This window comes from Aulonocara stuartgranti, assembly GCF_965226115.1.
Source record: "Aulonocara stuartgranti genome assembly, chromosome: 6".
In the NCBI taxonomy this organism is placed as follows: Eukaryota; Metazoa; Chordata; class Actinopteri; order Cichliformes; family Cichlidae; genus Aulonocara; species Aulonocara stuartgranti.
Window position 1 is genome coordinate 31,758,701 of NC_138944.1, and position 13,303 is coordinate 31,772,003.

Sequence of the window (13,303 nt, forward strand, 5' to 3'; positions counted from 1 at the left end):
ACATTGATAGGCCTTGTCAAGTTAAAATACTTTGTATAACCTTCAGAACCAGTTATTACAGATGTGAGTGTGTATATATCAAATCAAATAAAAAAACATTTTTTTATATACACAATCATACACAATATGACATGCAGAGAGATGCTTATAGCTGTGCAACTGCCGACCAGATAAAAGAATAAAACTAAATTTAAAAGTCAAGTATAAAAGTTAAAAATCAAAATTAAAAAGGTGTGCAAATCAACAGTGTGCACACTGACAGTGAACAGTTATGAGTTATGAGGTATATTACTGAAGTACATTGTTGTTGTTGTTGTTGTTAAGTGCTTGTGCAATGATGTGTAGAGATATATAGATAAGAATATTTCTGTTTGTATGTAAACTCTGGCCCAGTGCGGACTGAATAAAGTCTAAAATAAATTCAAACTTGTGACCCAATTCTTGTTTGTGTGTTTTTTAACAGCGTGTGCTGTACAGTCATTGCACCCTGGAAAAAGAACAGTTCAAAGAAATGATTAAAAACCCACAAATTACCAAAAGTTTCACACCCACGATGAGTGTGTGTGTAAACCTATCATGTAAATTATTTTGATGAAGAAGTTTAGTTTGCATTTTGTATCTGGTATTTGTAAAAGCACCACTTGTTTATGATATTCCCACCCAGTCTCACATCACACCTACACACACACACACACACACACACACACACACACACACACACACACACACACACACACACACACACACACAGAGCAGCAGTTCCTTTAAATTTCAGACCTGAGCTGATCAGCTTCACTTTTGGACGACATCAGCTGAACATCATGTTTTGCTGTTGCATATTTTTGGCTGTTTCTTTGTTGCATTCTCTGTGTCACTTCCATGTGTCAGGCTACGGTAAGTTCTCACACATGTGGAGTTTTGTTACTGTGTTTATAAATGGCAGTTCTATTTTTTGCAATGGTCTTATTTACTGTACATTATATTAAACAATTAAATTATGTGATTTTCACATGTATTGTTTCACAATATATATATATATTTATCGTAATTTTCTTAATTTACTTTTCTCAGTATTGTGCCTTCCTTATTTTCTGTGTAATAGTTATCATCTATATCCTTTTCAGTGCCAGACAGTGCATAACATATGAAGTGATATACTGCAACTATATGTGTAGTACAGTATTAACCACTTTCTTAGCTAATGGAGCAAAGCCTGGGAGCTACTTCAGGCAGGCTCTGCATCATGTATCAATTTGTTGGTTTATTTAACGTTCACATGTCATGGTTTGAGTGTTTTGAGCGTTTTGAGTTTTCCTTTTGATTTATGATGCTTTGCTTTATCAGGATGTTTAGGTCAGAGTTTTGCTCCTCTAATGTTTTGTGTTATTTTGTGTTCACGTTTCCTTCCGTTACATTGTGAAGATGTTTTAATTTCATTCAGTTTAGTCTTGAGTTCAGTTTTTTTATGCTGTTGAGTTTATTTGTATCTGTTTTTTGGGCTCTGTCTCTTTCCTGTGTCTCCTGTGAGAGTCTGCCATGTCCTCTGTGTGTTTTTCCCCAGTCATGTCTGTGTTTGGTCTCGCTCCCTCCGTGTCTCGTCTCCCATAACTGTTTCCATGTTTCCCTCTTTGTGTGTCCTTCCTTTGTCTCCGCAGTTGTCTTGTGTCCATTTGCGTTCCTTCCTCCAGCTCCGCCTTCTCGCTCCATGTTCCCACATCCAGGTCTTGTGTTCCGTGTTCTGTGTTTAGTGTTTAGCTTTAGTTCATGCAGTTTAGTTTGTTAGTTAAGTCTCTGTTCTCATTTGCCTCTTATTTATATTTTCATTCAACCCAAATAAACGGCTCGCCTTTTGTTTAAACTCACTCCCTTTTTCAAGTGTCTGCATTTGGGTCCTCATAATCTCTCCACACTGTCCGACATCAGAATTTCTCATCTCTCTCTGTCGCTTACTGTGTAGGAAAGGGTGACTATGTCTTTATGACGCACAAAGCTGGAAGATTCAAGTCAAATCTAAAAGTTACTTTAAGACAATCAATGATTAATTATCATTATTAACTGCAAAGTCAGTTATCATTTAAATGCTTAGCAGGGCCTCAATTTGCTCTAAAACAGCCTCAGTTCTTCTTGCTCTTGAGTCCAAAAGATGTTGACAGATTTGTCCCATTCAGTCTAGAGATGGCATGAAACCACTTTTTTATGCCCGATACCGATACCGATATCATAAATTTGGATATCGGCCGATATGAATCTGATATAGTGTGTTTTTTAATCAATATAACTGTTTTTTTTTAATATCTTGCTGCTTTTTGTATAAGTTCATACTCAAGTTAAAAAAAAACCAAAAAAACCCCCACTAAAGCTATTCTGTTATACCTGTATGCAAAAAATGCACTGCTCCCAAAATATTTCATAGTTCAGCAATACTGATCAATCTAATAAACTTAAACCTACTCCATCCTCCCTATTCTGGTATTTTAAAGAGTAAGCAACCTAACTAATAGGGTTGCAAACCCCAGCAAAAAATAAAATAAAATAGGGAACCCCCCCCTCCACCTCATGATGCTTAATCGACGTAATCAAGTTTAATTTGATGCAGTGTGAAAAAAAATGCACAGAAATACATTTTTTTTTCAAGAATAATTAAATAGATTCAACATCTTTCTTCAACAGAACTGCAGACTGCACAGATGATACCTTCCCAAAGGAAAAAGTAGCTTACTAGGGTGTATTAGACTTAATGGACTTCTATTCATTTTACATCAGATTAAAAATTTGGGTGTAAGATTCAGATAATTATTTATTAAAAGCTAGACATTTTAAATGAGAATAAGAAAGAAAAGTATGTCTTTGTGCCCCCTTCTCCCTGTTCATGCCCTATCGGCCCCCCTGGCTAAACTTTGCTAGATCCGCCCCTGCACAGTTACCAGCCGTCAGCTAGTAGAAAAAGATCCTGGTGTAGAAAGTAATATTAAATAAATTCTAACAACAGCTTATCAAGCTTAAACGTGCTGCTGTTGTTCAGCCGCTGGTTTCCTCTTCCTGGTGCAAAGTGGGCGATAAACAAACAAGAGAGACGGACTCGCGACAGAAAAGCCGATCAGCTGATCACTGATCAGTTTCATGATTGAAGTAGCAGCAGGAGAGGGAGGGGGAGACAAGAGGCAGTCCTCCATATATCGGTTGTTAAGCTTAACGTGGGAATGCTTTACAAACATTCAGAGATGAACTTACACACTTACTTTACTTCTCTCTGGGATCACTTCCTCTGAGATGAAATGCAGGATTGGTAGCAGGCTACAAATACACACAGCCGCTCTATCACGTGAGCATACTGCTCCGATGTGCTACGTTATGAGGAGGGTTACGCCGTGTCGAAAGTTTTGTGAGGTGCTTTTTTGATATTTAATGGATCGGATTACATTTTTTATTTTTCTCCGATATCCGATCCAGTAATTTACGTCAGTATCGGACCGATACCGATACGTAATATCGGATCCATCTCTAATTCAGTCAGTCTGTTTTTGGTTTGGAGACACCTGTGAGAAAAGATGTTGGAAAACTTTAACTGTCCAGATTTGGTGGAGCCTGTCTCTCTGCAGCCTCTGATTTCTGTTTTGGCTTGTTGAAACCCAACATGCATTTGTGCTGCTGTAGCCTCGAGGACAGATGCTTTTCTGTCCAGCACAGTTGCAGGTGAAATCTAAATGACCATAGTCTGTCCTTTCTCCTCTGGCCTCAACAAGCCACTGTCTCTGCAGAAGTGCTGCTCACTGGATGTTTTTGGTTTATCACATCTTTCAGAGTTACTGAAATGTGAATCCCAGGAGATCGACAGTTTCAAATATAGTCAAACGTTATCACAGTTGAAGCGATCGCATATTTTCTACATCCTTATATTTGTCACAGACAGCTGATCGATAATTGTAATCATATTCTTAACTTTTCACTTTCATGGGAATTTCTCCCACCTGCTTCATGGACACCATCATGATCTCCTGTACATGAAAAAGCTCATCCTCAGACAGGGTGCAGGCTTCAGTCATTTGTGACGGGCTCAGATTGGACCTGCTACACTTATACACTGAAAGCAACTGAGGTGAGCAGGATGGACGGTAAATATTTTCCTTGCAAATAATTGCATGTAATGTTTTTTTCTTACAGATCCTAGCTGCACAGAGTATCCTGTGTTCACTCCATCTGCACTGGTAGTGAAGTACGGTGACCCAGCCAATGTTACATGTGTTGTATGTCAGAAGGACTGCAGTGGAGATGCTTCAGGTTTGGAGCACCCTTTGGGAAATGTTACACAAAATGGAACCACGATGTTCTGGACAGTTGACAGACTGACTGAATGGGGCATATCTCTACAGTGCTATTATAACAATGATGCTGGCAATCAGTGTACAAGCATTCTGAATCCAACTCTTTATCGTAAGTATGCTTACTTTAGAAAATGAGACTTTTTAGTGGATTTTACATCATCTGTGATCTAAATTTAATCTCTTTGTGTAAATACACAGTTAGATGGATTCATACTCTCAGCGGTTACTGACTGACATCTACCTGTGTTACTCGTTCTTTCCTTGTCTTCTCAGAGCCTCCAGAAAGTGTCTCCATCAGCTTTGTAAACCACACTGAGATGATGTTTGAGAATCAGCAGTACACCCTGCAGTGTAGCGTACAGAACGTAGCTCCTGTTCAAAGCCTCACTGTGACCTTCTACAGAGGAAACACAGCACTGGGTCACCTACAGTCCAACAGTGAACAGAAGAAACCAGTGAATGAGACCTTCACCCTGAACATCACTCCCAGAAGAGAAGATGATGGAGCCCAGTACTGGTGTGAAAGCAAGCTGGAGCTGAGACCAGCTGGACCACAGCGCCCTCCAGTGGTGACATCAGAAAAGCTCCCTGCTATAGTTCACTGTGAGTCTGAGGGGGGGAAACAGATTTACATTTACATGTGTAATTTTCATGGCTCTTTATGTAATGTAAGAGGTTTCAGTGCCTCAAATCATTTTCCCCATTTGTTCAATTTTCCATCAGATTATGACGAGAATACAATTTCTATCCTAAGTCTCAGACTGAAGACACATCTCTGACCAGTGAGACTCTGATCTTTTAATATCAATATATATCTAATATACAGTGGGTACGGAAAGTATTCAGGCACCCTTAAATTTTTCACTCATTGTTATATTGAAGCCATTTGCTAAAATCATTTAAGTTCATTTTTTCCTCATTAATGTACACACAGCACCCCATGCTGACAGAAAAACACAGAATTGTTGACATTTTTGCAGATTTATTAAAAAAAGAAAAACTGAAATATCACATGGTCCTAAGTATTCAGACCTTTTACTCAGTATTTAGTGGAAGTATTTTGAGAAAGATGCAACAAGTTTTTCACACCTGGATTTGGGGATCCTCTGCTATTCCTCCTTGCAGATGCTCTCTGATTCTGTCAGGTTGGATATAAACGTTGGTGGACAGCCATTTTTATGTTGGGTTTAAGTTAGGGCTCTGGCTCGGCCATTCAAGAACAGTCACAGCGCTGATGTGAAGTCACTCCTTTGTTATCTTAGCTGTGTGCTTAGGGTCATTGTCTTGTTGGAAGGTGAACCTTCGGCCCAGTCTGAGGTCCAGAGCACTTGGGAGAAGGTTTTCGTCCAGGATATCCCTGTACTTGGCCGCATTCATCTTTCCCTCACTTGCAACCAGTCGTCCTGTCCCTGCAGCTGAAAAACACACCCACAGCATGATGCTGCCACCAACATGCTTCACTGTTGGGACTGTACTGGGCAGGTGGTGAGCAGTGCCTGGTTTTCTCCACACATACCACTTAGAATTAAGGCCAAAAAGTTCTCTTGGTCTCTTCAGACCAGAGAATCTTATTTCTCACCATCTTGGAGTCCTTCAGGTGTTTGTTTGTTTTGTTTTTTTTAGCAAACTCCATGAGGGCATTCATGTGTCTTGCACTGAGGAGAGGCAAAGAATGAACAATTTAAGTGGGTCTGAATACTTTCCATACCCACTGTACACTACCAGTCAAAAGTTTGGACACACCTTCTGAGTTAATGGCGTTTCTTTATTTTCATGAACATTTACATTGTAGATTCTTCTGAAGGCATCAAAACTATGAACACGTATGGAATTATGTAATAAACAAAAAAGTGTGAAATAACTCAAAACATGTTTTATATTATAGATTCTTCAAAATAGCCACCTGTTCCTTTGATTACTACTTTGCGCACTCTTGGCATTCTCTCAATGAGCTTCATGAGGTCGTCACCTGAAATGTTTTTGCAACAGTCTTGAAGGAGTTCCCAGAGGTGCTGAGCACTTGTTGGTCTTTTTGTCTTCGCTCTGTGGTCCATCTCATCCCAAACAATCTCGACTGGGTTTCGGTCAGACGACTGTGCACTCCATCACTCTCCTTCTTGGTCAAATAGGCCTCTCACAGCCTGGAGGTGTGTTTGGGGTCGTTGTCCTGTTGAAAAATAAATGATGGTCCAACTAAATGCAAACTGGATAGGATGGCATGTTGGTTTAGTGTGCCTTCAATTTTGAATAAATCCCCAACAGTGTCACCAGGAGAGCACCCCCACACCATCACACCACCTCCTCCATGATTCACAGTGGGAACTATACATGTAGAGACCATCCATTCACCTTTTCTGCTTTGCACAAAGACGCGGCAGGTGGAAACAAAGATCTCAGATTTGGACTCATCAGACCAAAGCACAGATTTCCACTGGTTTAATGTCCAATCCTTATGTTTCTTGGCCCAAACAAATCTCTTCTGATTGTTGCCTTTCCTTAGTCGTGGTTTTTAGCAGCTGTTTGACCATAAAGGCCTGATTCACGCAGTCTCCTCTGAACAGCTGATGTGGAGATGTGTCTGCTACTGGAACTCTGTGTGGCATTTATCTGGGCTCTGATCAGAGGTGCTGTTCACTTGCGATTTCTGAGGCTGGTGACTCGGATGAATTTATCCTCAGAAGCAGAGGTGACTCTCGGTCTTGCTTTCCTGGGGTGGTCCTCATGTGAGCCAGTTTCCTCGTAGTGCTTGATGTTTTAGCAATATTCTGACTGACTGACCTTCAGTTCTTAAAGTAATGATGAACTGTCATTTCTCTTTACTTAGCTCATTGGTTCTTCCCCTAATATGAATTCTAACAGTTGTCAAATAGGGCTGTCAGCTGGGTACCAACCTTCTGCACAACACAACTGATGGTCCCAACAATAATTAAGAAGACAAGAAATTCCACAAATGAAAAATGACAAGTCACACCTGTGAAGTACAAACAGGTGAGCATCATGAAGCTCATTGAGAGAAGACCAAGGGTTTGTAATGCTGTTAACAAAGCAAAGGGTGGCTACTTTGAGGAATCTAAAATATAAGACATTATTTTTAGAGTTATTTATCATTTATTTCTTTGCTACATAATTCCATATATCTTGCTTCATATATTTGATGTCTTCAGTAAGTATCTACAATAATGAAAGTAGTAAAAATAAAGAAAAAACATTAAACGAGATTATGTGTACAAACTTTTGGTAGTTTTTTGGTGTATACTGTATATTATGTTTTGTATAAAGAGCAACACCCTGCAAGGTAACTGCAGCAGTTAAATATAATGAAGTGGAATAAATAGTAAAATATTACCCACTGAAAAATAAGTATTAAGTATACTAGCATACGGTGAAAGTGAAGTATAGTATAGTGTACTAGAGACAGTAATTTGATACTTTCCACTCTCCATGAATATGTGCTTCCACTTCAGTGTGGACACAAGGGGCATGCTCAGTCTTTATGTGATAGTCATATTGCCTTTGACCTTTATTATGTTTTTGTTATTAATTTAAGACCCCCTCAGTAACATATTTAAGATGAACATGATTCTCAAATCATCACAATCAACAGCACAGTTTGATCACTGATGTGAGCCGGTGACATGAACACATTTAAGCAGGTAACTTATCCAAACAAAGGAGTCTGATGTCAGACACAACTGTTAACTCGCTACTCTGACTCACATCTGGATCCAGAAACCACCATACGTATATGTGCATCATATGACCTAGAGGGGATAACATTAATTGAGAACATTTAGTAATAACTCCAGAAAGCCTCAGAGGCTAATTGTACACCGTTCAGCAGAGATTAAAGGAATTGTCTGACTGTCAAAACAATTCATGTGTTCATCAGTGAACATTCCTCTTTTAAATTAAAAATGGTTGATTTTGCTAATATATTGTGTTCTGTTTCTTCTTCAATAATCACACAGATGGGCCTGAGCTCAATGAGCCACCAAATCCAGATGTGATCACAATCACGGAAGGAGACACTCTACACCTGAACTGCTCCTCTGTGGGAAACCCCAGCCCCTCATACACCTGGACACTCCCATTAAATAGCTCTCCTTCCTACAGTGGCAGCGTTCTCACTATTAAATCTGTTGGGTTTGAGCATGAAGGACAGCATATCTGCACTGTGAGCAACACTGTAGGGACTGTCACCAAGGAGTTTAACATTGACGTACAAAGTGAGTGTTGTCAGATACTTCCTGGAAAATGAGTCACTGAAGATCAATCACAATATTTTCCTCTAGAAATGATACAGCAGTTGAGAATAATCCAATCTTTAATCCAAGAATTAAATTCATTGTGATTGTTTTGGTGTTTTTAATTTGCCTCGTGTATATTATTCTTCTTTTCTTTTTTACAGTCAGCTCCATCCCATACATAATACGTGGAACCTTACTGGGAGTTCTGGTCCTTGTCGGTCTGTCACTGGGATGCTACTGTAAACGCAAGCAAAGGGGAAACTACAAACTCAGTAAAATTATTGTTATTGACAGCTGAAGAAATGACTGAATGGTTAACACCTGATTCTGATTAGCAGCTTGTCTGTCTATCCTCTGTGAGCAAACTTCCTGTTTAGCACATATGCAAGGCAAGCTTTCACATTTCTGATCATTTCTGATCAACAGTTGATTTCTTTCTTTAAATATTACAGATATTTATACAGCTGTTGATGAGCTGTAGTCCCTCACTCTCTGTTTAGCCGAACTAAATTCATGGTTCTCTTCCAATTTTCTTAAACTCAATAGTAACACATCAGAGCTTCTGCTGGTAGGCACTAAACAACACTATCCAGAACTAATAGCTTTTCAATTACAATCAATAACTGGCCAGTCTCTGTTTCTCCATGTGTGAAAAGTTTGGGTGTCGTCCTCGATAGTACTCTTGTAACTCACACATCAATAACATTACTCGGTCTGCATATTTCCATTTGTGTAACATTAATCGTCTCCGTCCTTTTCCCACATGCCACTGCTGTTCTTGTTCATAGCCTGGTCACTTCCCGGATCGATTACTGCAACTCTCTTCTTTTTGGTCTTAGTCAAAAATTTCTCCATAAGCTTCAACGTGTCCCGAACTCTGCTGCTCGTATTATCACCAGGACCCCTTCTATGCACCACATCACCCCTGCTCTGCAGCAGCTTCATTGGCTTCCGCTCAAATACCGCATCAATTTCAAGATACTTTTGTATACATTTAAGGCTATTCATCATCTCTCCCCTTCATACCTCTCTGATCTGGTTCAGATCACCATTCCTTCTCGGCTCCTCTCTCTGTCCCTTCCCCTCGGTTAGCCACCATGGGGCACAGGGCTTTCTCTGCTCCTCGACTTTGGAATTCCCTTCCTCCTGATATGATAAATATCACTTCCTTCTCTCTTTTTAAGTCTAGACTCAAAACTCACCTGTTCACAATAGCCTATTCCACATAAGCTTTTCCATTCTGCTTTTTAAATTTACTCCACATTTTATCTTTATAACTTTGTAAACTGTTATGCTTGTTGTTGTTATTGCTTGTCTCTATTCTGCTGTGTACAGTGTCCCTGAGTGTTTTGAAAGGCGCTTTTAAAATAAAATGTATTATTATTATTATTATTAGTCTCAAAGTAGGGCCATAGGGTCTGCAAAATAATTTACTATCAGTTAAACAAATTTCTTTGTTATATCACAAAAACATCTGGGTGTCATTTTGTCTACAAAACAACCACATGGTGTCCTCTTCACTCCCTCGTGATATCAGTGGGACACAGATCACTGTCAAAGATCACTGAGTGTGTGCAGGTGACCAGTATGTGTGGATATTTACTGGATATTTATTGCAATGTTATTATTCTTTGCATACTTCGGGCAACATCTTAACTGACTTATTTTCCTTGATCAAAACTCTTACATGATGTTAGCGATGTCTCTTTGTTGCATTTACAGTAGTTTGTTGTTGTTGTTCAGCTTAAGTACAGATTTCAGAGCTGTGGTTTAATTATTATTTCATGTTAGATCCTTGTTTTCTTATGTTTAAGCAACAGCTGCCACTGTGTAATTATCTAACAACCTGCATTCATAATGACATTTATTTATTCGTTACAGAAGCACACACACACACACACACAGACTAACGAGCTATCATATCAATACTTTGTAACTGATGCCCCCTGGTGGTCACATCTTTTAAGAAACAAACATTATTGTCCTTCAAATTTGCTGCAACAGGGTCTTCAGATCAGCGGCGCCTCCAGGATTTTTTCATTGGTGTGGCCATATTTCCATTTTTATTATGCTGTTGTCAAATATAGGTGACTTGAAAAATAGAGTTGATATCACTGAAAACAGATACAAACATACAGACTTTTAACTTCACACAAAGTGCTGTCACTGTTATGCTTGCAGTTTATTCACCCACAGTTTTTATTTCATTTTTTACTTTTTTTTAGTTCAGCGAGAGAAGTGAATAATGTTTGAGTCTTGAACGAGTACGTTTAAGGATCCGTGTTTGTATTTGTTAAAGTCTTTGTTTGTCCCATTTCATCCTCAGCCTATCCAAGCGCACTTATCTGAACAAATCACTCAAATCCCTCCCTGTCATAGCCTCTGTCTGTCTGACTTCTGCAAGTGAATTTGCTGTAAAGCAAAGCACATCTGCAAGGGAAGGTTCATTGTTTATACTCATCATTAGTTTCATCTCTGATTTAATGTTACATTTGTGCTCTGCCAGCTGTTGATGAGCAGTGGATTTCAAAGTGGGGTTCAAGATCCTAAAACCCAGTCTGCAAAATAATTTACTAACATTAATTTACTAAAAATGTCACTAATGTCACTGACAAATTAGTCTTTATTCAATGTTTTTAAACAAATAATTGCATCTAAGAGCACAAATGGTGTCAAGATTATAATAGATAAATATTCTCACCTGTGAGGGGGTCACTGGGCCCAAAGGTTTGACTAGTGAGCTCCTCCTGAGGACCTTTAATAATGTAATACTTGTGTTTTACCACTAGAAGACGCTAGATAATAATCTGAGATACTGGAGGCAGTGTGAGCAACAGTTAATATGAAAAAGCTGATGATCTGCATGAATCTGAACTTTTCAGTCAAGATCACAGTCAGAGCTACTATGGTAGTGACATAATTCTCCAGGCCTATTTCCTGTTATTTAAAGGTTGAGCTATTCCCATGTCAGACAATCATAACATGTAATGTAATAACAATGACCTTTCTTTTCTCACATAACACCACACACACACACATCAAACTTGGATTATTTATGTGAATATTACCTGATTAAGACATTTTCACAAAGTTATGTAGTTTATACGTATCTCACTTTGACCCTGAATATAAATAACTGTGAATAGAGGGTTATTAGTGGGGACTCTATTGTTAATTGCCCCTTGGAGATAAATAAAGTCTCTCTGACTCTGATTCAGTGAGAAAAGATGGACATGAGTTATTGCTGAAACAAACTTGAACTGAAACCATACAGCATCAGTATATTTTAATACTAGATGAGCCTAATGTGTTTGGACAGGCTGTAACCAGCACAAGCCTCACACACTTCTCACCTGACCAGCTGTCGTAAGAGGACAGTGTGCTACAGGCGAGGAGAGGGAAAAAGAAACAAAACAGAAAAATGGGAAACACTTCATATAATTGAATTCAGCAGATTAACTATAAGAATAAAAACATATAAAATAAATAGTATGAGTGTACACATAAAAACAAATAAGCTAATGAGGCCGAAGAAAGGCGTAAAAGCATGAAAACCCTGACAGCAGAGTGTAATTTGATGACAGGGCCTACCAGTTAGTTAAACTTTAGAATAAAGCAAACTAGAATCGATCCTGTCAAGCTGTTATTTCTGTTTTTTTTGTTTGTAGAAGCTTTCAGTGTCTGTAAGAGGTATCAGTCATCACTCAGAGAGCTGTGACTTCTTTATATTCTCATAGGAGTACTGGCAGTATGACTAGCTGCCAGTTCTTTGAATCAAAGTCATAGTGTTAAAATTAGCCGTACTGAGAAAAAAAGTCCCGTCAGGATGCAAACGTAATCCACTCATCAATCCACTGTTGCTTCATTTTTTCCACTTCTGTCAACTTTGCAGAACTGAAAACTCAGTTTTAGCTAATCTGACGCAGGCCTGTTACAGGTCAAAGCTGAAGTATATAGATGTACTGTTAAGTGGAATCTGAATGTAGAAATATGCATTTATGTTTTAGCATTTTCATTTCCAAACAATCAACAAAGTCCTGGTGCAATTTAAAGGCTGCTCAGTTTTGCCTCCAGCGTGTGTGTTTTCTCCCCTCTGTGTGTTTGTGTGCATGTTTCTTATTTAAAAGTTTCAGGAGGACAGGTTAAGAGGAGGCAGACGGGTAAAACTGTAAAATGCAAATCTTCATGCCAGAGCTTGACTCAGATGTGGAAGCAGTCAGATAATCAAAACAAACCAGAAGAGGAACAGGCAGAGGGCGAAGTCCAGAAATGACTTGGCTCTGTCCAAAACTAGACATCTTTAAGGTTTTTAAGCTACTTTAAAGCATTTTTTCTCTGTTGGCAATTTGTAACCTCATGAATGAACATCAGAGATTAGCTCGAGTTATAAGGAGAACCTTTCACTGAGCCTGAATAACAATCAGTGGAAAAGCTAGAAAGCAAAACATGGGCATTTTTCTTCTTCTTCTGGTCACTGGAGGCTGACAAACGAACTAGTGAAGCTAAGCTAACTAAAGTATGACTCCAACCATTCCCACGGTTTTTGCCACCTTTACTTTCATTTCTTCTTTACCAACGGGAAACTGAAACAATGAATGCTCTGATTTGATTCATTATACTGTTTAATGTGTTGTGAATTTAAACAGAAACACGTATATGTAAAAACAAAACAAAAAAAACAACCACACATCCATGTGGCAAATCAAACTTTAAAAGCAGTTATACAAACTCACA

General features: G+C 38.8%; 1 protein-coding gene across 1 annotated transcript in view; it reads left to right on the forward strand.

The window, feature by feature from the left end:
- LOC309708068 (intercellular adhesion molecule 1-like) overlaps positions 1-13,303 on the forward strand; it is a 60,583-nt gene that overhangs the window by 37,685 nt on the left and 9,595 nt on the right. The window contains exons 2-3 of the mRNA XM_082535808.1: positions 4,162-4,431; positions 4,596-4,925. Of these exons, the coding sequence (XP_082391934.1) occupies positions 4,162-4,431; positions 4,596-4,925 (600 nt within the window). The remainder of the gene's footprint in view (positions 1-4,161; positions 4,432-4,595; positions 4,926-13,303) is intronic.